Source organism: Mytilus trossulus, chromosome 1 (assembly GCF_036588685.1).
Source record: "Mytilus trossulus isolate FHL-02 chromosome 1, PNRI_Mtr1.1.1.hap1, whole genome shotgun sequence".
In the NCBI taxonomy this organism is placed as follows: domain Eukaryota; kingdom Metazoa; phylum Mollusca; class Bivalvia; order Mytilida; family Mytilidae; genus Mytilus; species Mytilus trossulus.
The window spans coordinates 103,705,628-103,730,530 of NC_086373.1; the positions used below are offsets into that span (position 1 = coordinate 103,705,628).

Here is a 24,903-nt window from a genome sequence, read left to right on the forward strand (position 1 = left end):
CGAACCTCATTTTTGATATTTTATCTGTTTGTAAAATTGATGTTGATGTATTTTAACAGTAGTTGGTGGTGGAGAGTTTATTTATTTATTTCCTGTTACACTATTAACAGCAAAAGGGTAAAAGGTCCAAAGGTGCACAGTTAAGGGAAGAAAGATCACAGCCCCAGACACAAAGGGAAGAAAGGTCATATGCACGACCCCAGCCAAATTATCCAGATCAAAGTCCAATAGCACAACCACAGCCCAGAGATACTGCCAGATCATCATATGAACAGTATGATAGGTCTAAACAGCTTCAGGAAGATAAAGAGAATGAATATTATGATTTGGTCAGCAAGGTATATTTAATATGGCACTGTATTTCTGTAGCTGCACCAGATTATGAGATATATTTATGCTTAAAATATATAAAGCTATTATATGTAAAGAATATAGTTAGATACCTTAAAAATCATTATGTGTTAAATACTAACTATTCACATTTTGTCCGTCTTTGCACTTATTTAAAAGGGTTCAGGAACAATTTCAAAATTTGTCCTAATTTTATCACAAGTAGTTTTACTTAAGTCAAAATTATTTATGGTTTATCTTGATTATGATTATTATATTACTCTTCTAGATATTTTACCCCATAATAAATTATTCAGTACATTGTATATTAGAAAAATAAACACTTCACTGTTGGGAGCTAGAAGTAAATGCTAGTATTGTTCTATATTTAGCTTCAGCATGGAAGAGAAGATAACTCTGTGGAGAGATTACCTCAGGTAGTTGTTTCCCTTAGTGTAAAACTATAGTAGAGTTAGATTTATTTTTATTTTATTTTTATTTTTTAATGTAGTGTTAAATTATATTTGTATATTTGAATTACAATGTATTATAATTTGAATTCATTTTTATCCCTAGTGTTGTGTTACGTTGAAAAGATTTTTTTTACCAGTTTTGTTCCTTTAAAAAGTTGAAATATTTTCTGTAATATGTCATTGTTTTAAGATTGAAAAATGTAGTCAGTTGAATTTTGTATAATATTTATTTTGAAATTTGTAGACATTTATGCTTTGTTAAAGCTTGTAACCATTCACTATTAGTTCTTTTTATGTTATTAGTTAAGACATTGTTTTTGCTTTATTAAGGGGAGACAAACTTCATATACTGAAGGTGAAACAGCAGCACTTACAATGTTAGAGGAGAAAGAAAGAGAATATCAACAACTTCTAAATGAGGTAGCATGACAGTTACTTACCCTTAATTTATAAATTCTAGTTAGATTACTTAAGGTTAAACAGGAGTATTCAGATACATATATGCCTTTTTCAATGCTAATTTTAATGCCAACTTGACTTGGTTATTCTGTTTCCACAGAATTTGAAATTTTGTCTTACACTTTCCCCTTTACTTTGTAGTGTAGCTAGATAATTGTAGAATTTGACATGTATGTGTTTGAAAATTCGAAGAGAAAACGATTTTGTCAATTTGTCATTATAGTATCAGATTCAATTTACACTACAGGTAACAATCTTTTGAGTTTTCTTAGATCTTCTCACTAAAGGATGCGCAAGAAATTGATAAGTTCTTATTTGTTTAGTTTGTTTATTTGGAAGTTTGTTCTCTTTATTAAGAATAATTGATTAAAAGTCACTTTTCTCGTTAAAAGTATTAAATAACATGTGGCTGAATACATGTCAGATTGTTGGTTTGTAGCTACAAGTAGGACGTATTGACTCTGAGGAACAAAAAAAACCTCTTGCTCTTCCTGGTAACTCTGATGATGTTACTGATCCTGAGTCAGGAGATAGAAAACTCCTTAATGGGTCACCACCTCTGTATCTCCTCTCAGAAAGTCACATGGATGATGTTGAGAAAAAAATGGAGAAATTGAAAAAAAATCTTAAAGACAGGAATGAAACTGGATATAGTACTGCTGAATCCCTGTTGGGTGAAATTGGTGACCAGTTGGAGCAAGTGCAAACATTGTTATCTCCTTCGTGGCTCATTCCAATGCCAATACAAAGACGATATCTCAAGTTGTTAAAAATTTACAAACACCAGTTGAAAAAAATATATAGCCGTGAATTCAGCTCTGAGGTATCCCTTAAAAGAGCTTATGAGTGATGAAATAAAATTTAATTGCATGAAGCTAAAGTTAACAACAGATAAAAGTGACCTAAAACAAACCTCTGTCTAACAATCATCAGTCATCATATTTTTTAGGTGTTTCCACATTTAAAGACGTTTAATGGCTTATTACTTTTTGCTTATGTTTAACAATAGTTTGCATTACAGAACAGATAAACATATAAAAGTATCTTTTCTCAGTCTCTTCCTCTACACGTGAGCGTTTTTGTGTACATGTCATGTTGACCTATGAACACATAATCTTGTTTTTTACTTTTGTATAATATTTTTTGACTTAAACTTCAATATATATATAATGGATGATTATCTTCATTGCTGCAGATAAAAGAAGAAGTACATATATATAAGGATTACTCTTTAAATGCTACTCTTATTTTTGGAATTAATTATCAGGACAATGCAAAGGATTCTACTGACTGACCATACATTCCAAACCCTTGAGCATTCATTTGTCTATTGCAAACATATTTAAGAGTAACTCTTTATTACTTAAAATTCAGTTTGTGTCAGAATTTTATATCTAGCACTGAGTCTTGTTTATGTGTTATAAGTTTATATCAAGCACTGAGTCTTAAGGGTAGCAATTATTATCTAGCATTTTTGACATGATTATTATTTGCAGGATAACAGAATGATTGTGTATCGTTTCTTACAGATTTTACTAACCTGCATTATATTCATTTAATATGAATTTTAGTAATACAATTTCTATTTATTAACAAATGTAAATATTGTTCCATTTCAAGTTCAAAATGTTATTCAATTATAAATAAATTATGTTTATTCTATAATGTTCCATATAATGAGCTATTGTAGTGAATTTCTTATTACAGGATATATAATGATTACCTACTAGTCGAAAAATCATTCAAATATACCTTTTCTTTTTAAATGTAATTGATTTTGCAATAATTCTGATGTTATATCTTCAATTTAAATTACTCTCAGATGCCTTTGAACATTTTACAATAATTTGTAATGAGTTTTTCTTTATTAATATGCAGCTTTAGGTCTTTAGTTTTATAGTGATGTGAACTCATTTGGATTATTAATAAACTCTTTTGATGAAAAATGTTTTGTGATTTTAAAGAGACAGGAAAAAGAGAGGGAAACTCACAGAGAGCAGTTACCACCAAAACCCCCGACTCCAGGGGGAATGTTTAATAAACTTGGTGCCCATGATAGACAGAGGGACAAATTAAACGAAGAAAGAAAGGAGGAGTACAACAGATTGATAAATGAGGTATGACCTGTCTTCTATTTACAGAGTGAAATGTTTTCTTTCCTATTTAACCTGAGATGTGTTGTTTTAGTTAATATTCTTAACCCTTTTCCTTCATGTAGAGACTAAACTCTGAAGGTTATTACATCATATCTATTTTAATCTTGATAATTTTTACAAGCTTATTCTTCTTACTATAAGTCTACATTTTCAAACTTGTAAGAATTGAACAATAGATTTTAAAAAACTTTAGAATAAGGAGAAATTGATTTTTGACCTTACAATATATTTTTATCCATGACTTTTAGCAAGCTGAAAGGTTTTATGAGGTAGCAAATACATACCATACAATGATGGCCGATGAAGTTGATTTTGAGGTATTGCAAAGAAATGGCATTCAAAATGTGTGAAGTTTTGCAGTCTTAATGACTCCTTTTATAATACCTAAGCATTTTGGTTTGGTTTTGATTACACATCCTAAGTTAAATTGTCAGATGTATAGAAAAAGTAACACCATGATCAGAGTTGTGATCATTATATTTTACTGCAAAAAAAATTTCGATCATAAATTTGTGTGGGTCTGTCGTAATTTGAATCTTTTAAAATGACATCTTTGGTATATTTATTCGACAATTATATTTTATTGTATGGTTCAGCTAAGGATCAGAAAAAGGAAAACATTTAATATTTGGATGTACAGTCATATACGAGACACAAAGGTTATATTTATTTGTAATTAGTTCTTTACCATTGCCGAATAAGGGGGTCTTTCTTGGTGTTTGATAAGAATTGTTTTAAACAACAATAGACCTGTTTAAGTCTCAGTTGACATGTGACAGCAGTTGTATTATGCGGTGTCTGGAAAAGCCCTTTATCATTTAAAAACCAGGGTGGTTTTAGGCTGAAGTTTTTATTAAAAATATTTCGTTGGAATGTAATCATTTCAGCATAATGAAGCATTAGTTGGATTAATAAAGGGAGTTAATTCTGACGTAGAGGCCAGAACTGAGGTAACAGTGTTGTGTAGTGGTACTTTGCAGTCCCATCCTGTGTAGTGATACTTTGCTGTCCTATCCTCTTACCATGTAGAATTAAACTTTATCATACTTTTTCCAAAAAATATATTTCAAGTTTTCAACATGTAAAAAGGTTTTTCAATAAGATATTTTATTTATATATAGTATATAATATTTAAAAAAAAAACATTATATTTGAATGTTCTTGCTGAAGTCAATCTATAGGAAAGTCTAAATATAAAGATTGGACCATTTTTCGTCATTTCTTTGTTATTGACTACATATTGTTATGATGTGTGTATTTTACAGTAATTGATTGTCAGTTGAATTTGCTATACATGATTGCTAACCATTAGTATTATCTACTGGTATTGAAGCTTGTATATTGCATGTTGTAGATCAATTTTTGTTGTTGCATTTTAGAGTTAATATAGCTGTACAAATACACTAGATTTTATAATTGTAGCTCAATTGGCAGCCATGCTCTTCAGTAAATTTAGAAAAAAAAAAATCCTGATACATTAATGAATTTTATTTTTCAAGTGGATGAAATCTTCCAAAGAATTACTAGTTTTGAAAATTCCAACTGCTCAAAAAGCATAGTCACTTAATTTTGAAATAGCATATTGTTATAAATCATTTTAAAAATTGTTTCAAAACCCTGAAATGACTTTCTGAAAATTCAGAAAAATGATCCTAAAATAGACATAGGTGCACATGAGACCATGGACTTTTCTGCATAATATTTATACTTTATCATTGCATTTCAGGGTGGCCAAAGAGGGAGAGGTAAAAGAAGTGAACCAAAGGAGGTAATTAAGAATATGAAATAATTGTATACTTAGATTAAAGCTACTCTGAAGAGGGAAGCTCTGTTAAAAGTTAGCCAATTCTCCAAGAAATTGACTAACTGCAAATAATTACACTCGAACAGATGCTATGGTAGTTTTAAATTTGTAGTGAGGTGAGAGTTTTTTGGCTCCATGTTGGAGGCCTCACTGACTGAGATGAAGAGCTGCAATAAAAGCATTGTACTGTGTTGCTGTCCATGTGCTGATGGACATGGGAGAATATCCTATATCCTTTAAATTAAGGGTCACATCAACTTAAAACTACATATAAATGTGCATTAGGATATGACCATTTAAAAATATATGCTAAATTAGGCTGTTGATTCACATTCACTGACAGTGATAGTGTGAGCTGGTCATATTCTTGTTTTCTTGTATATAGAATATTAGTTAAAGAAAAACAACAAAAGTATGAATAGTTCTGAAGAGTTAAATGTAATTTGACATGTTATGCATGATATTGTAATGTCCTTCCTGTAATAGTTGGGAGGAGTTTGTCATTTAGTCTGTACCATTTTTATTTTATATTAGTGTCTTAAGTAATTCTGTGCTATATTCTAACTTTTCCACTTCAATATGTTTCAAATGCTATCATGATATTGATGTTGATGACTTAGAAAAAGTAAGGAACGAAAACACATCATTTTCAGAATTATCAACCAGAACCCCGTCAACAGCCAGAACCCAGACAAAGACCTTCTACAGATGAGGCTCCTGGTGGTTTCCTGAAAGGTTTGAATCCAAGAGATTCAGCAGAGGTAAGGCTAATATACTGTACTACATTGTCATCAAAAGGGAATTGATTATATGGAAGAGGTACATACGTATGTGAACTATATCATTTTGTAAACTTTGTATTCAGAAATTTGAAAGTCATCTGAACAAAACAAAAATATACACATACCTTTTATCTTACCAGAGGTCAATCTTAAAAAAGGAAAAAGGTAAAAATGAACATTCATAATATGGAAATTAAAATGAATGTTCAATTATTTTATTCAAATCAAAGTTTCTAAAAAACCTGTTCTTTAAATTTCTAATCAAAATGATATTAAATGTACTAGGGTCTTGCCATGGCAATTGCTTGATAGGGAGCAGTCTGACAATCTATGCGTCCTTGTTCTTATCTTAACTTGTGCATCCATGTCTATGTAAGTCAGAGTCAATGTATTCAATAAATTGTGCGTGCATTTATATGAAGAATTGTTTTATTTATAAATTTCGGATAGTTTCCTCACCCTCAAGCTAAACAATTTACCATGATGTTTGTCAGTATCAACAACAACTTTCATGAAAATACTTTTGGTGTACTTTCATCAGCTCAATATTTTTCAATTAAAACAGGTTTTTTGTTATATTTTACAGAAAATTTAAATTCATGTTGTCCCCCAATCATTAAATCTCAACAGAATATCCATATGATTACAACAATCTTACAGTTTACCTTTGCCCAAACTTTTTTTATCATCTTTATTTAGACAGCTGATTTTGTGATGCTGCAATTTGTTGGGCCAGTAAGGACAGTTTGCGAACCTTATCCTTTTATAAATTTGAGGACTGTAAAGTAAATGATTTCTGTATATTTATCCAGAATCTGAATTATCCAGTCCATAGCTGGTCACGACATTGGTATGAGAGTAAACAATTTATTGATATCAAACCATACTCTGTAAGTTGCATGACAGTTACTGGTCTGATACAAGGCATGTTGCATGGGCTACCTTACCCAGGCGATTTCATATCCAATCAGAATAACCATGCGGGACCCAGGCTTACATTTCAATGAACTACTTTTATTCATGCATGTCAATTTTTTCTGGTGATAGGAATATTCATTGGTAAGATTAGCATGGCTTTCAAGGGGAGGTAATAAGGAACTTAATGTCACATTAATGTTACCAAAACTTAATGTTTCTTTTCACTGGAAGATTGACAACAGACATGAAAGTGAACGTACTGATTATGTATATATGTATGCATGCAGTATTTGGTATAATGAACTTTTATATGTTTAATGCATATTTTAGTAATAGTTTACTAATGCAGCATGGTAATTGTTTCAGCAACGCAAAAAGCAGCTACGCAATGATGAATATAATGAATTTTTACGACAGAAAGGTGGTAAAGGTAGAGGTCGACAGACAGAGGGTAGACCACCTCTTCCTACCTCAGCAAGAAATCCAGTAAGTAAAACTGATATCAAGTTCAAAGAGGTTGGAACTATGACCTATGTTGAAGTTCAATGTGACAACCTTATGTTAAAGGTCAGTGTCATATTATTGTCAACATGATACAGGATTTTTACACTGCTTGGTCAGTATAAATCAAAATGTAGACTATACTTACACATAATTGATAATCCTTAGTGATTTTTTTGATTTCAAAGGCAAAAATTTAGAAGACGAACTATGGAATATGAGTTTAAGAGAGAGGGTGATCTTTTTTTGATTTTCAATGTCAAATATTTGTAGACTAAAGTTTTGTTGCTGAAATTGTTTTTTTTGGAATGGATGGCATTCCTCTGTGTGTCCTTCAAAAGTGCTAAGGTTTTATTTGTCTGTGAAAAGTGAACAATATTATGCACTTTTGGAAAGGTAAGAGAAAATATGTATTTGATTAAAGAAAAAAAATACAAGTATGTGCTAGTATGCTAATGTTATTTGTTTTGTTAAAAATATGAAAATTCACTGGTTGAAATAGGAACTTAAAGTTTGAAAATAAAATTTGAAGGATTTATACTTAGAAGTGGATACAAAGGTACAATGCTCATTGAAATGTGGTGTACGAATCACATAAAGTTTAACTTGGGGCGAAGAGATGAGTATGCGAGTTAACCATGTATCTATCTTTTATTCTTTTATAAAAATCATATGGTCGCTAACAATCGATTCTCTACAAATAAAGAATAATTTCACATAAGTAAAAATACATAAATTATAATAAGATGTACATGTTTAAGTATTCATATTAAACTAAACAAACAATAAAAACCATTTCATTCATGTATCATAATTTCTCTCGTAAGTTAAATTACGTTTAAAATAATAAATAAAAGTTACGCATATTTCTAATAAATAGTATACAATGTTTTCTCTCTTTAAATAAGTTTTGATATAATAAAAAGATAGTATACATAAAAAGTTTCTTACCAACTTTAATCTGTCTAATAAACAATGTGCATCCGTATGTTATCAAAATAAAGTCTAGACGACGAAGCGCACGTCAAAGGTGTAACGTCATAAAACAGAAACGGGAAAATGTGTTGTTCAAAAGACCGCAACGTTACATTAGCGCTTTCATAAATAAATAGTATTATACCCCCGCTTTAAAACCCGCTTTAAAAAAGGGGGGGTATACTGTTTTACCTCTGTCTGTCCGTCAGTCCGTCCGTCAGTCAGTCCGTCCCATGAAACTTTCGTCACATTTTTCTCAGGAACTACAATACAAGGATTTCTGAAATTTGGTTTCATGGTTTATCTAAGTCAGCTATACCGTGTGATGCGTTTTCAGATCGATCACTTGACAACTTCCTGTTTACCGAACACTTGTATGATTTTACACATGATAGCCAAGTTGAAAATTTTCGTCACATTTTTCTCAGGAACTACAATACAAGGGTTTCTGAAATTTGGTTTCAGGGTTTATATTAGTCAGCTATACGGTGTGATGCGTTTTCAGATTGATCACTTGACAACTTCCTGTTTACCAAACACTTGATTTTACACATGATAGCCAAGTTGAAAATTTCGTCACATTTTTCTCAGGAACTACAATACAAGGATTTCTGAAATTTTGTTTCAGGATTTATACAAGTCAGCTATACCGTGTGATGCGTTTTCAGATTGATCACTTGACAACTTCCTGTTTACCGAACACTTGCATATTTTTACACTATTAATATTATCCACTTGCGGCGGGGGTATCATCAGTGAGCAGTAGCTCGCAGTTTACTTGTTCTTACAAGAATAAATGAATATGTTAGTAAAGCAATTAATAAATAATAAACCTCTATTTAAAATTTGAATATTTCAAATCTTACAAGTGGAGTTGCTCTTCTTCCTTTAGTTTGTGAATAAAAAAGACTTCCATATAACCTCTCTCATTTAGTGCTACCAAACACTTGAATTTTAATTTATAAATTAATAAGGAAAATGTTAATTAAGATTACTAAAGAGAAAGCAACTTAATAAAAGTTATGTAAAATTCTGGACAGAATAAATGCTACTGAGTAGACAGTGTGTTTTCTATTTAAAAGGTTGACCTAAAGATATTTTTGATTCAACTGCAGTGATCATATGTTTCACAACAAATTATTTTAGTCTCCAACAGATGACCAGCTTGTATTGACATTTTGGTGTTGTAATCTTGAATTATGGACATATATATACATTTATCCTTTTATATTTTACTTCTTCACAAAATATTTGTATTGAAGGAGAATACTTTTATTATATTTTATAAAATGTGATAGTCTATTAGATTATTTTTATTGGGCTTTAAATCCTGTTCCTCAGACTAATCATTGATATTCATATTACTAATGAATGGTGCTAGCTAGTACTTACAAGAGGTTTAAGGAATAGTGGCTCCGCTTGATACATCTACCCATGATTTGGCTATGGTGTTAGCATGATAGTCTTTTACTTGTAAAATTAAAGATAATTTATTAAAGAGCAGTTACATACAAATAATTATTTTTTACTTCTATTTTAATGCAGATTTTTTTAAACGAAATTTAAAAATATATTTTTAAAATATTTTTTCTTTTTTTATTCATCTTTTTTCAAATTTTTATATTGACTTTTCCAGATAAAAAATAAAGAATTTTAGTATAAAGTGTTTCTTTTGTTTGTTTGATTTATTGCATTTGTGTGTTCTACAGCGACATGGTTATAATGACACAGAACCCCAAAACAGAAGAGTAAACTCTGCCACAAACGAGGTACAAATCACTGAGCATGCTATTTACCACAAACTTGATTGTTTTATTCTACAGCCTTGATAGAATCTACCTTTGTTGATGTTGTGTCCAGGACACCTTACAATATTATCTGTCCTCTTGATCACCCTTAATACTCGCCTAAGCTTTCATCATCTTACTATGCATATAATCACTCAGCCTTTTTCTTGATTCACATGATAATAAGAAATGAATAGTAGCTGCTGAATCATTGGTAGCTTTAATCAGAATTCTTTCAAATGAATTAATTTAAATTCCTGTTGTTCCAGTTATTTAGAATAACAGGAAAGACACTGACTCATGAGGTTCAAAGTTTTAGATTTAATTGTTTTTGCTTTGTTTGAAAAAATCCAACATATAAAAATGTGTTATTTCGAAGAATTTATTTGGATATTATCATTTTTGACTTGCAAGACAAGATCTTTTTATGACTACATGTACTTACAAAAAGCAGTAAAAAAATGTTTTTCAATTAAATTTTTATTTTTAATGAGAGCAGTATGCCATAGATATTGTATTTTTACTTTTCTTTAAATGAATTCCATTGTTGTCAGATAATATATTTTCTTCAAAGTTGTCAATTTTATTCTCTTCAAAATCTCATTTTCATCATCCATTTATTTTCTTTACTTGTTTTGTGAGAGATTTCCGTGCTGGAGTTATTCCCCTTTTAACTAAGCGGTTAAGCAGCATATAAAATATTATCCCATAACTGTTCAATAACATGATGTTATTTCAGAGAGATGTTGGGAAGAAAGATGACATATTTGCTACGTTACCTGGGTTACATTACAGTGATTCAGCTGAGGTATGCAGTCTTTCCTTTCATTATAAGTCAAATATATCTGTCCTAACATAATTCTGTTCCTTTAGATTCCAAATTATAAACAGAAAAGAGAAAAACATATCAAGTTATCTTAATAGTTAGTCTTAGGAGATATTATATGAAAAAGTTGCACAGGTGCCTTAATGTAAATTAGTTGGTTAAACAATAACATAAGAAAAAGGAAACAACCAGTAAATCATATTTCTCCCTATTTTAAAATATTGTATATTTTTTGTAAGTTTGTGTTAAATTAAAGCTGCTTTTAAGTTTCAATGCTAGTATTATTTGTTAACTTTTAATTTGATAGTTCATTATCATTTTGCCTGTTCCATTATAACTATTAAACACAAAACGCTTCTTAGTATCCAGCTAAATTATTTACTTCCCAATTATGATACATGTATTTATCTTTCATCTTGTTTTTGTACTAATTAAAGAAAGTAAATTGCAATAACAAATTAAGTCATTTCAAACTATTCAATTTAAATATTTCTAATAATGTAATAGAAAAGAAAAATGGCAGTGCGAAATAGAGAATATAATGAAATGCTACAAAATAAGGATGGGAAGAGACGAGGTGTAAGTATTAGCTGAACTAACTCTTGTGTTAGCATACACTAACTCAAAAGCTAGACAATCTTTGCTTTGTTCTTATTTATATATTTTGACTTTTCTGCTTTGAAACCAGACACTTGTTATCCTAACACAAATGTTTGGGGTCATATTATGAAGTTTATATTGTTTTTGCCATCATCTGAAGATAATTGGTAACCATGGGTTAGCTTCAAATTCTTTCAAAATTTGAGCACAAAAATACAATATACCTGTGTCTGCAAAAGGGAAGGGATCACTATTTTCTGTTTATCATGGCATCATAATTCTTAGCTTTTGTCACAATTTCTAAGATTTAAGGGACTGCTTCTAGCAAATATAACAGATATTTAACAATTACTGTGTCAAATACATTGCTGTGTGTCTCAAATTTCTGTTAAAACTCTCTTCTTATTCAACATTTCATTTTCATTCTGCAGTTATTTCTTTTTGACCTTTCCTATACCTTATTCGTCTTCATTCCATATTAAAAAAAAAGAATAACAGTTCCAATGAATGCACAGAAATAAGAAATAAGATTTGGTGACAAAAAAAATTAAAAAGTTTTGGATTTTTGTAGAAATTTATTGTTAATTTAGTTGGACTTTACGTTATTGTTTTGTTATTGGAACATTGTGTAGTTAACTGTATTACACCTCTACTGTTCACTCTTGTGTCATCTTGATGGTTTGAGGTGCAGTGATGTAAACAGCACAAATGTATTCACAAAATGTATGTGTATAGTGTTTTTAACATGTTCCTGGTTTGCTTTTATTCTTCTCTACAACCTGATTAAAATTCTGTTTGAAAACTAACATTTAAATAAAAGCAAATAGCAAAAAAAGTATTTAGAATATTTATAGAATGAAAATATTTAGACAAGTAATGCTGTCATTATAGTGCAGGAAAATTTATTTTCACTTAGCTTAGAATATTCCTTTTCTTTGTCAAATGTATTTTAGACAGAATATATTTACAAATGAATTAAAAGTTTCATAAAACTATGTAAAAGGACTGTAGTTGTAAGCTCTGTAAATAATATTATTACTAATTTAAGGCAAAAGTGTCCTGTATTTGTGTTACTTAACCTTTAAATCAATACTAAGATTTATAAGTAAAAATTTCAATTGTCTGGTAATAAGCAGATATAAGATGACAAGCATTTAATATGAGACAGTTTGATTTTTAAGGTCAAAGTCTGTATTTGTTTTCAAATTACTTAAAACAGATACATTTTTCAAGTATTCTGACATTTTAATTTATATATGTAAACATGTATGTCATTTCAGAGGTCCAATGAGAATGGTCCTCCAGGTCCAAGATCTGGTTGGCAGTCCCCATCTTATGATGATGTGCTAGACAGGAAAAGACAAGAAGAAGCTAGATATAGGCGTGATGATCCAACAGGAATGAGGGCCTACAATAGTGAAGGAGCTATTGATACACTGGTATGTAATAATTACCTAAAACCATAAGGAGGGTGTGGATTGGGGGATTACAGAAAAGAGAATCTTGGGCAAAAATATAAAGAATAGAGATAAATGAGGGACTCAAATACAAAATATAGAGAATTATGGGCTAAAAGTATAAAGTATAGAGAAAAATTACCTAAAAAGTTAAAAAAAAATATACAGAAATGAAGGACCCCCATTCAGACTCTCATAAAGACATGATGGCCTACAATAGCAAATGTTATTGAAGAAGCTGTTGATACAATGGTTTGTAAAAATAAACATAGAATCATGCAGGTATGAGAGCCTACAACAGTGAATGAGATATTGATACACTGATATGTTAAAAGTAAACATAAATATTTAAATGTGATACATGTTAGCAATGTGGGTAGATGGTATAGCAGTAATTCTTTATATTCAATAGTCTTTTACTTTTTTCAGGGGAATGATAGATATAAAGATTTGGACAGAGAATATGAAACAAGGTTAGTTTGTACTGAAAAGTAAAATTGCAAAAATACAAAAATTGGAGGAAAATCAAACAGAAAGTCCCTATTCAAATGGCTAAAAGCTCGAATGAGTAAAACAAATGGAAAGCAACTGTCATATTCTTGACTTGATACAGCATTTCTTATGTAGAAAATTGTGGATTGAACCTGGTTTTATAGCTAGCTTAACTTCTCATTTGTATAACATTTTCAAAAAAATCCATTATATTGATAATGGCGACATCATGAGTGAACAAAACTGCCAAAATCTGTCAAAAATTGGGGTTCAGCAGTAAAAATGTGTTATACTTGACCACTTTTAAACAAACAAATATGTAACAAAAAAAACATCACTTTAAAACAAACAAATATGTAAAAAAAAAAATCACAAATAGGCATATAGACAAAGCACACAAAAAACAAGATTAAAAAAAAATTGTAAAATTTTTTAGTAAATATTTATAAGAACTTATACTTGTAAGTCGAAATACAGTAATACTTTTCTCAGGACTGCCTTCATCGGCAGACAATGGTAATGAGAATTTGCTTTGTATTTGGATGTTATCAATATTTCTTTTTACATAATATAGTATGGTATAATTAGAAATAACAAATTTTCTTTGAAGTATAGACACAGGTGCAATAACTTCTGAATACATTTTTCAACCGTCTTATGAAATTTCAACTTGCAGTGAACAGTAATCATTAGTTTATTTTTGGATGATTCTTGCTCTTAATAATAGACCACTAATATTTAAAAACTTATCAATAGTTTTACCCTATCCTAAGAAGTCCTTATATCAAGGTCATAGTTAAAAGATAAACTGATGCTTATGTAGGAAAGATGTTTCCAGATTTTGAATCTGACACTAAAGATCAGGTTCTTCAATTAAGTTGGGATTCCTCTTGCAGGAATAAATAATGAAACTGTAGTATTTAGTATTTATAAAGTAGCAGATTTTCTTCTAACCAGAAAAATGGTATCTCTGGATCCTCAGTGATGACTATTCTCAATATATAATATAGATAAAAAGTAAAAAAAATGTACCTTTGAAAGACAATAAACAACAAATACAAAAGTCTTACACTTCAATTCTTCAGGGGACTATCCAAGACATATATTAGATGCTACCAATGCATGGAGTGTGAGACAATATTTCTCCAATTGAGATTTTAATTTTGAGAGTGGTGAAATATTGTATTGCAATAGATTGGATGATTAAATCTGTTCTTTTTAAGATTTTTAATCAGTCTTAATCTTTCTTTTCCAATAATCAGTCATGGTCACCTTTTTATACGCCTGTCTTTTACCGTTGTCCATCTGTCCCTCTGTCCGTCAGTCTGTCCATCCGTTGTCCACACTTCGGACAATAACTCAAAAACACTTTCACTAATTTCCATGAAACTTAAGTGCATTGTTTATATCTATTGACCTAAGCTCCCTTTCGTTTTTTTTTAATTTCAGATTTTAAGTTTTGGATAAATGGGGCTTTATTCATAAAAAAGTGGGGATTTTCAACAATTCGGGCAATAACTCAAAAAGGCTTTCAACAATGTCCATGAAACTTTGGTGAATTGTTTATATCTATTGATGTAAGCTCCCTTTCAATTTTTGTAAATTTCAGATTTTAAGTTTTTGATTTATGGGGCTTTATTCATAAAAAAAGGGGGATTTTCAACACTTCAGGCAATAACTCAAAAAGGCTTTCACCAATGTCCATGAAACTATGGTGAATTGTTAATATCTATTGATGTAAGCTCCCTTTCAATTTTTATAAATTTCAGATTTAAAGTTTTGGATTTATGGGGCTTTATTCACAAAAAAGGGGAGATTTTCAACTCTTCGGACAATAACTCAAAAAGGCTTTCAACAATGTCCATGAAACTTTTGGTGAATTGTTTATATCTATTGATGTAAGCTCCCTTTCAATTTTTATAAATTTCAAATTTTAAGTTTTGGATTTATGGGGCTTTATTCATAAAAAAAGGGGGATTTCAACACTTCGGACAATAACTCAAAAAGGCTTTCAACAATGTCCATGAAACTTTGGTGAATTGTTTATATCTATTGATGTAAGCTCCCTTTCAATTTTTGTAAATTTCAGATTCTAAGTTTTTGATTTATGGGGCTTTATTCATAAAAAAAGGGGGATTTTCAACACTTCGGACAATAACTCAAAAAGGCTTTCACCAATGTCCATGAAACTTTGGTGAATTGTTTATATCTATTGATGTAAGCTCCCTTTCAATTTTTATAAATTTCAGATTTTAAGTTTTGGATTTATGGGGCTTTATTCATAAAAAAAGGGGGATTTTCAACACCTCAGACAATAACTCAAAAAGGCTTTCAGTAATGTCCATGAAACTTTGGTGAATTGTTTATATCTATTGATGTAAACCTTTCAATTTTTATAAATTTCAGATTTTAAGTTTTTGGATTTATGTGGCTTTATTCATAAAAAAGGTGGGGTTTTCAACACTTTGGACAATTACTTAAAAAAGCTTTCACCAATGTCCATGAAACTTTGGTGAATTGTTTATATCTATTGATGTAAGCTCCCTTTCAATTTTTATAAATTTTAGATTTTAAGTTTTGGATTTATGGGGCTTTATTCATAAAAAAGGGGGATTTTCAACACTTCGGATAATAACTCAAAAAGGCTTTCACCAATGTCCATGAAACTTTGGTGAATTGTTTATATCTATTGATGTAAGCTCCCTTTCAATTTTTATAAATTTTAAATTTTACATTTCTGTGTTATGAATTTTTATGCTTAAAAAGGGGGGACTTTCCAATTTTGGGACAATAACTAACACTTTCACAAAATTTTATGCAACTTTGATAAATTGTTTATATCTATTGACATAAGCTCACTTTCCATTTTTATAAATTTTAGATTTTACGTTTTCTTAAGTAATGAATTTTCATACTTAAAAAGGGGGATTTTATGAAACTTTGGTGAATATATTAATGTAACATCCCTTTTGATTTGTATATATATTTCTAGTTGATCATATAAATTCATTTAAAGCATAAAAGACAAGTTAAAAGAGCAACGGACGTATCATAAAGCACAGCCCTTTATTTCATATTGTCACAATAGCAAATCCTGGGAAAATAAAAAAATGACTTTTGACCAATACAGAAACTGTGAACAAGAAACCACATGTTGATCATAAGAATAATAATCAACCAGTCGTAGGAAGTATATAAATGCCTTAAAAATTGCATATACATATTATTTTTTAGGAAAGTCAGATTTCGTGATCAGAGATCTAATATTTTGGACAATGACCAGTGGTTAGATTCTGATCAGGCCAGACGAAATGAAGAATATCAAGATTTGGTGAGTTTTTTCTGTCTTTCTCAGTTAGTTTGGTTGGTAATATCATATTGTGGTGGGCTGACACATCTGGTTTTCAGTTTGAAAACTGAATCTGTTGAATCTAATCTTACGTATAAATGGTAACCAGAAAATACGCTAGAATTTGCTCATGCATCAGGAGCAATTTCTTAAATTTTGTATAAAGTTGTATGTGGTATATCAGTCTATCTGTTATACTTTCATTATTATGGACAAGGAAAATATCTTTATAACTATATTGTCTAAATCTTAAGTTGAGAATGCAAATGAAAAAAAATCTGTACTTCCTCAGTTTTAACAGAGACGTTTTGCTTTTGGGTTCTCAATAAAGCAATAAACCTTTTAAAATACCAGATCCATTAATTTGGGTTCACCTTAAAACTAGCATTTTTTCTTACGAAATATTGAGAAGGTATAGAAATATTTAATCTGATAAATACTTAATGAATAATGTGTGTTATTTTCACAAACAGTTAAGTAAAGTGCAGAGTTCCCCACAACAGTCGGTAGGTAATTGTTCCTTGTGGTGTTTCAGCCTAATGTCACTGTGATCTACACAGAATCAGACTTTCACCCTTCACCTTCAATCTAATAATAATCTTTAATTCTTTAAATCTACAACAAACTGATGCATGTACTAATAAATGAAACGTATTGTTTAAATCATTTACTGATCAGATTTCTATGATTGATAGTAAAGAATTATTAAGTATTGTAAAAAAATACCAACAAGATATTTTACAACTTATTGGTTGGTACAAGTCACTGATGCTGTTGAACAATAGACAAAATAAATGGAGAAAATTTGTCAGCTGATATCTGCTACTTTTGCATACTAAATTTCTTCTGTAATTTCTGTGTTATCTGAAAGTGATTGTGGGAATAAAGTTAGTTACCAGTAATTTATAAATATTCTACATAATAGAGTAAACATGTTTCTTCAAAATTTTAATGACAGGATTCATGATATGATAATATAGATAATTTCAGTGGGGTTTGATAAAATCCAAGACAAGTTATAATATTTCATTATGAGACATCAATGTTAATGATTTTAAAGATATAGTTTAAAGATATCAAGGATTAATTAAGATTTCTTTGTGAAAGATATCAAAGATATAGGCTGAAACACATTCTTCTTTATAAAGTTTGTGTGAATACTTGTTTCTTTTTTGTAATATTGGCTAGATGTAAAATGATTTGAAGCTTTAGATGTATATTCCTCTGAATAAAAGTCTTTTTTCCCCAAAAAATGAATTGTCTGCCATGAAATTAATTTGTTTAAAACTTAAAACTGGCATCATACCTGAATAAAGTTTTCATCTACCACAGTGTATAATATTTATATATATATATACTGTTAGGTATACTATAAAGTTTATATCTCACTTTCTTACTTTTATATTCATCTCAGTGGCTGGTGAGTTGAGTGTATAGATTTACTTTTAAATGTCTATATGCTTTTATTTTTAGCATATTTCTTTCTTATGTTTGTCCTCAAACAATTTTCTGTAATTTTGGTCACCTGCGACTTCTGTCTCAGAAAGCTCAACATAGGGATACTAATCTGGCAGAGTTTGTGTAAACTGACTTCTTCCAAGCTTATATTTTAGAAGGTAGAAGACATGGATGCTTCATACTTTGAAAATCATTACCTTATATTATGAAGTTTCCTTATGTCAGATGGTTTCACATGACCATGACCTTATTTCATGGATCAGTGAACAAAGTTAAGTTTTTGTGGTCAATAGAGAGATATAGGAAGATATGGTGTGAGTGCCAATGAGACAACTCACCATCCAAATAACAATTTATAAAAGTAAACCATTATAGATCAATATAGCCCATATATCTGAGATACTATAAGCAATAGGTCTTTTATATTAGGTGTATAAAATGCTTGTAAGGTGTACATGTCCAACTGGCAGGTGTCATTTGACCTTGACCTCATTTTCATGTTTCAGTGGTCAAAGTTAAGAAAAATATATCAAAACATAAAAACTTAACACTGAGCAATGAAAGTATGATAAGGCATATAGACAGCAGACTTATCAAAATCTTAATTGTCTCTGTGATATTTAAGTATTGGAAAAGTTTATTTATGCTGACATGAAATTTTTCAAAATGAGAACAGCACCTTTTGTATTAGATGATGAAAGAACTCCATATTAAAAAAAGATATGTATAAGAAACATTGAACGAAACAGCTTATACTAGAAGTATCCTTAAACTTCAATAGTCGTTTGTTTTCATATAGAGAATATTGAAATATAAATATTGGTACTTGTAAGTTGTTTTTAGCAATGTATCAAAAGCTAACATATAAACATAGTTTTATTATGATGATCAAGAATTGGTCACATTTTGTTTCTGTATTTCCAAGTATTTGTTTGTTTGTTTATTCTGTATTAGTTTTGATGTTTTTTTAGACAACCTTCCTCTCTTAGCACCTTGTCATAAAAAAATTATTGAGAACAAAGATTTACATGGTTTTATTAAAAGCAGTGTGCAAAAATGTAAAGGGCAAATACATTTGTATTGCTTGGTATGATCAGCTTCAAGCTCTTTATCACTGTCCAAGGTTTAAGAAATATTGCCTGCACCTTTATCTTGTCTAGTTCTTGTAAAATCTCATTCTATATACTGTGCATTCATTATTTAAGGGGGGGGGGGGGTAATTTGTAATTTATTTGGTAAACCACAAATTAGCAATTAAACATAATTTCAAATTTCCTAAACGATTGTATCCTGAAATTGTCTAACCATTACAAACAGGAGTCCAGGAAATACAACTCTTTGAGAACCATATCTTGGACCCATGGAAATAATGACTTCACAGTATATGTTACATGTGATAAAAGTTGTTTGTCTCACTATTTCTCCACAGTAGTCTCTTGTGTGCTTTGAATTATTTATTTCCTTGTTACTACTGTTGTATCTTCTGTTTAATGATTTATCAATACCACTCTACTCATTACTTACATGTCCCTAGGCATCAATACAAATAAAAACTTGAAACAGTGAACTCTATTAAAACCATAAAAAATGTACTAAGACTAGATATATTCAATAGAATTTAGTATGTTGGACACAGATCTGTAAACAGGTAAAGAACTTGAATGGGAGTAATAATTACTGAAAATATAATTTACACATTTTTTTACAGACACAGAATGAAAATAATGTTTACACAAAAGTAAAAAGATGTGATATGATAACCATTTTAGGTTTTAAAATTTTATCGTAGGATCCTTAAACTTGGTATAAAGCTTTTGGTTAGCAATCAAGATATTGTGATGTATTATTGCCTGAACCTCTATCTTGCCTTGTTCTCTCAAAATGTAACTATATACTGTATATTCATTGTTTTGAAATTTGTAGTTTTTTAGGTAAACTACAAATTAAGTGTTTTAACATAATCGCAAATTTCCTATAGGATTGTATCCTGAAATCGGCCTTATCATAAAATCAGACATAATTTTGTCACCTTTCTATTTTCCAAATACTTATTTCTATAGTAAACATAAGGAATCACACTAATTTGTTTATTTAGAGATCTGAAATTTATAACTGAAGCTTCTTCTTCCATGTGGTTAATCTGCAGACAAAATTTTCATAACACAGATTTAAGCCTGATATACAGACACTATTCCTCTATCAAGTAAAAACTGTAAAGGCCCATTCTCATAGTTAAATGTTCTAATGCAGTAGTTTTACTAATCAGATAAAATTGCATTAAGAATAAGGGTTGGTTTTGGAAAATGTTACTTCCTTTAAGTAATGTTTTTATTGTTGCCTTAAATTTAGAATAGCTTAGGGTATAAAGAAGTGAACAGAACAGGATATAAGAGATAACAGCAAGAACTATGGATTTTCTCTAAATAATTAATAACAATTCACATTCTCCAGAGAAACCACTGCCATTATCTCATTAAAGAATTATTACTTTTAATTAACATGCCACGCATGGTTCAATATTTATCAGATTTGTTACTTAGTAAACACGTCACTAAAATGTACATCCAATTCATAACGTCATATTCAAATTACTTATTTAACTGTTAAACGTGCAATATATACAGTGTTATTCGCCCTTTCACTTTTTGCTTTCACTTCTCGCACACATATTTTGAAGCCTTAGAAATTAAACCAATTGGTGATTATATAAAGAAATAATATACACAGTCCTGAATGAGATGCAGTGTTATTGAAATATACTTTTTAAAGATCATATATCGTCACAGTTCATTAAGTTTTCTTTACGGAATCAATCTTGATTTAAATAGGGTCAGATATTTGTATATTTACTGTTATAGTATAATTCTAGGTTACCATAATAGGAACATGAATAGGTAAATAAAGGTATATAGGTGTACCTTTAAATCTGATTTATAAGAAACATACATAGTGGTGTGCATATCTTAAAGGAAATAGTTGAAAGGAGAACTCCATTAGTAATTGTTTTGAAGAAGTGTATTTGGATATATATCTTGTTCTTAATTCCTTACAGAAAAAGTAAAGTTTTTGTTATAGAGGAATAAGTGTTCTTATATAATAATTATTCAAAACCTTGAGGAGTAACATAATTAATTTGGAATAATAAAAATGGATGTAATACAAGTGACATAGTGATTGTTATAATTACAGCAACAACCGCCACAAGCCGTACCAAGAGGTCCTCCACCGAGGGAGGAACCACCGTCTTCAGAAATGGCAACTTCGTATTATGCCACATTGCCAGTCGGTAAGTTTCTGATATTATGGTTGATATTTGTTTGGAGTTATTACATGTTTTGAAAGAAGTAAAAAAAAAATTGTTGTATCTCAGTGTATTTTAAGTGTTCTTCAATAAAAAAAAAAGATTGTCACTGTTCTTGTTAAGATATATTTAAGTTTTAATTATAAATTTTGTTAAATCTGACACTTCAACAGAAATGTTTATTAAGATAAGGTTTTGGAGACGTTTCAATGGTTGAAAACTTTTTTATTCAGAAAAACATGAGGTAAAAGTTCTATATATTATATCACAGACCAAATAAAGATCAGTATTACATGATATTTCAACATTTTAAATTGTAAGGGTTTTGGTAATAAAGCTTAAAGACATGAATATCCCAATAAGAAAAGGTATAAGACCTCAATGAGTCTTTGTGTAAACAAAAAGACAAACATATTTAAAGATATTAAGATCAGATAAGAATTTTATTAGAATGGCACCATGCCAAGGATTAATCTTGTTATAGATTGGCTTACTAGTTTAAGTCAGATTAAAATAATCAAACCTTAGAGAAATATTAAATGTAAAGTTATTTTGATTATAATTAAATAATAATTGTCAATAAAAAAGTATATCACATTACAAAAGACACAAAACATCTAAAATAATATAAAAAAATGTTTTGTTCAACATAACAGAAACTTGTATAATTTTTGTTCATCAATTTAAAAAAAAAAATAAGTATGAAATTAAAACATAAAGATGTTTATATGATCAAAAAATAGATTAAGAAATATTAAATCAAAGAAATATAAGGTAAACAGAAAAGAAATATTAAGAAGTTACATAGATTTACCACCCTTAAGAGTTGAGGATTTCTCAGTTTCTATTCATCAATAACATCATATTTCTGAGTGAAGATCTAACATATTCTTCCTTTTCATGTTTCATTATTCCTATTGAAATTTAAACTTAAGGTAAATAGTGTTTAAACACTGCATGCGTTAGAGGTGTTCTCATATCTAACACAATTTAAATACATATACATAATAGACTTTTCAAATTGTATTTATGTTTATAACTTTGACAGTACTTTTATATACGACATCAATAGAGAGATGTTTATGTCACTTTTAGTTAAGTTTGTTGCATAGTAACAGTTGTGATTTTAATTGACTAATAAAATTTATGCATTCATTATTAGTACAATTTTTTGCTGGACATTAAAATACATAGTGAAAGAATTATTGAATGAATAAGAAAAAAAACCATCAAAGCTTTAGAGACATTTTGTGTAGTATATATATAGGTATGAATGAAAGAGATATGAGGTATTCATTAATAAGACAGCAACCCAACAAAATACTAGATTTCTATGGATCAATATAAATTCTTCATCAAAAGACAAATACACTGTCAATCTTTCAATCACTGAAAGGATTGTTAAAATGTTGCAAATAAGTTTAATTCCAGATCTGTTATCGATACAAAAATACAAAAAAATACAACAAAAAAAAAGGTCTCTTTTGTTTTTCTCTTTTTTTCTGGAATTCAATTTCGATTGACATTTGGTTGACGAAAAAAAACACACACGGACAATCCAACTCAATGCCTTACAAAAACCTAATCAAAATTGAACATTCCAAAGCAAAAATTGTAGTTTAAAATTAATCTTTTGAGTAGAATTTGTCATGCTTATTTGTATATGTCCTTTTTGTTCTACTTTTTCATACTTTTGGAAATGTATTGATGTATGATTTTTTGAAGTCTGCCTTTCAGATCTACAGATAGAGTAGATTTAGTTATTTTTGTGGGTACCAATTAAGTTGATTTCAGGAAACTTGATATTGTGATTTTGACAAATTTTGTATGCATCATGTATTATATAAGAAATCAGTTCAAAGCTCTTGAAATTAATGGTTCACATATAACCAGGGAATCCAACAAAATTAGTACCCATGAAAAATGAAATCCTCTTAAGCTTGATAATTATCATATTAGGGGCTCAAAATTAATTCTTTCACACAATCAAGTTTGAAAGCTACTTTTTGTTTGAACAGAACATGGAAGTAGTAGTGTGTGATCTAATTTTGAACCCCTGAACACATATATGTTTGTATAATTTTCTTCACAGGTACTGACAGAGGTATGTTGTCACTATTTATAGACTTGTCACATGATTTCTCTAGAAATATATATATGTCACATGGTTTCAAGAATGAACCAGTGCCATTTTATCTCCGTTTTCATTTATTTTTCATCATGTATACTTTTATACAGGTATATCCTTTCTTTTGATGTTTTGGCTGCATGGCAAAGGAGAATACCCTTAATTAGCATGTCTTTTCAATTTATAACTTTTTTTTGGCCCGAAGGGCCAAGTGATCTTATGCCATCACTTGGCGTCCGTCGTCGTCTGTGGTCGTCGCCTGTCGTTGTAAACTATTTCAAGAATCTTCTCCTGAAACTACTAGGCCAAATACTTTCAAACTTTAACTGAATGTTCCTTAGGGTATCTAGTTTATAAATTGTATCCGAAGTTTTGATCTATCAACAAACATGGTCGCCATAGCTAAAAATAGAACATAGGGGTCAAATGCAGTTTTTGGCTTATATCTCAAAAACGAAAGCATTTAATGCAAATCTGACATGGGGTTAAAAATGTTCATTAGGTCAAGATCGATCAGCCCTGAAATTTTCAGATGAATCAATCAACCCATTGTTGGGTTGCTGCCACTTAATTGGTAATTTTAAGGAAATTTTGCAGTTTTTGGTCATTATCTTGAATATTATTACAGATAAAGATAAACTGTAAACAGCAAAAATTATCAGCAAAGTAAGATCTACAAATGTTAATATGACCAAAATTGTCAATTGATCCCCTAAGGGGTTATTGTCCTTTAATGACAATTTTTCACAATTTGTTCTTCATATTTGCTAACTTAAAAAAGTCTTCTCCTCTAAAACTACTCAACCAAATTCAACCAAACTTCAATTGAATGATCAGTAGGGTGTATAAAATAAAGTTTGTGTTTTATTTTCTATTTCTTAAAAAAATATGGCCGTTATGGCTAAAAATAGAACACATGGTAAAATGCAGTTTTTGGCTTATATCTCAAAAACTCCAGCATTGAAAGCAAATAAGACAAGAATTTAAAGTATTTATTAGGTACAAGCTCTACCTGTCCTGAAATTTTCAGCCGAATTGGGTAACTGCTTTTTCAGGTATAATGCCCCTGAATTGATGATTTTAAAGAAATTTTGCAGTTTTTGGTTA

General features: G+C 29.7%; 1 protein-coding gene across 28 annotated transcripts in view; it reads left to right on the top strand.

Annotated features, from left to right (window-relative positions):
• Positions 1-24,903, top strand: part of LOC134694787 (centrosome and spindle pole-associated protein 1-like) — a 71,344-nt gene that overhangs the window by 12,204 nt on the left and 34,237 nt on the right. For 14 of the 28 annotated variants that reach the window (XM_063555849.1, XM_063555866.1, XM_063555841.1 and 11 more), the window contains 18 exons: positions 111-338; positions 723-767; positions 1,134-1,223; positions 1,702-2,085; positions 3,227-3,379; positions 4,306-4,368; positions 5,145-5,186; positions 5,876-5,983; positions 7,289-7,408; positions 10,108-10,167; positions 10,925-10,993; positions 11,519-11,590; positions 12,892-13,050; positions 13,498-13,541; positions 16,795-16,891; positions 17,383-17,415; positions 21,557-21,653; positions 23,761-23,772. In XM_063555849.1, the coding sequence (XP_063411919.1) occupies positions 111-338; positions 723-767; positions 1,134-1,223; positions 1,702-2,085; positions 3,227-3,379; positions 4,306-4,368; positions 5,145-5,186; positions 5,876-5,983; positions 7,289-7,408; positions 10,108-10,167; positions 10,925-10,993; positions 11,519-11,590; positions 12,892-13,050; positions 13,498-13,541; positions 16,795-16,891; positions 17,383-17,415; positions 21,557-21,653; positions 23,761-23,772 (1,876 nt within the window). The remainder of the gene's footprint in view (positions 1-110; positions 339-722; positions 768-1,133; positions 1,224-1,701; positions 2,086-3,226; positions 3,380-4,305; positions 4,369-5,144; positions 5,187-5,875; positions 5,984-7,288; positions 7,409-10,107; positions 10,168-10,924; positions 10,994-11,518; positions 11,591-12,891; positions 13,051-13,497; positions 13,542-16,794; positions 16,892-17,382; positions 17,416-21,556; positions 21,654-23,760; positions 23,773-24,903) is intronic. The other 14 variants (XM_063556007.1, XM_063556041.1, XM_063556022.1 and 11 more) reach the window with 10 other exon arrangements.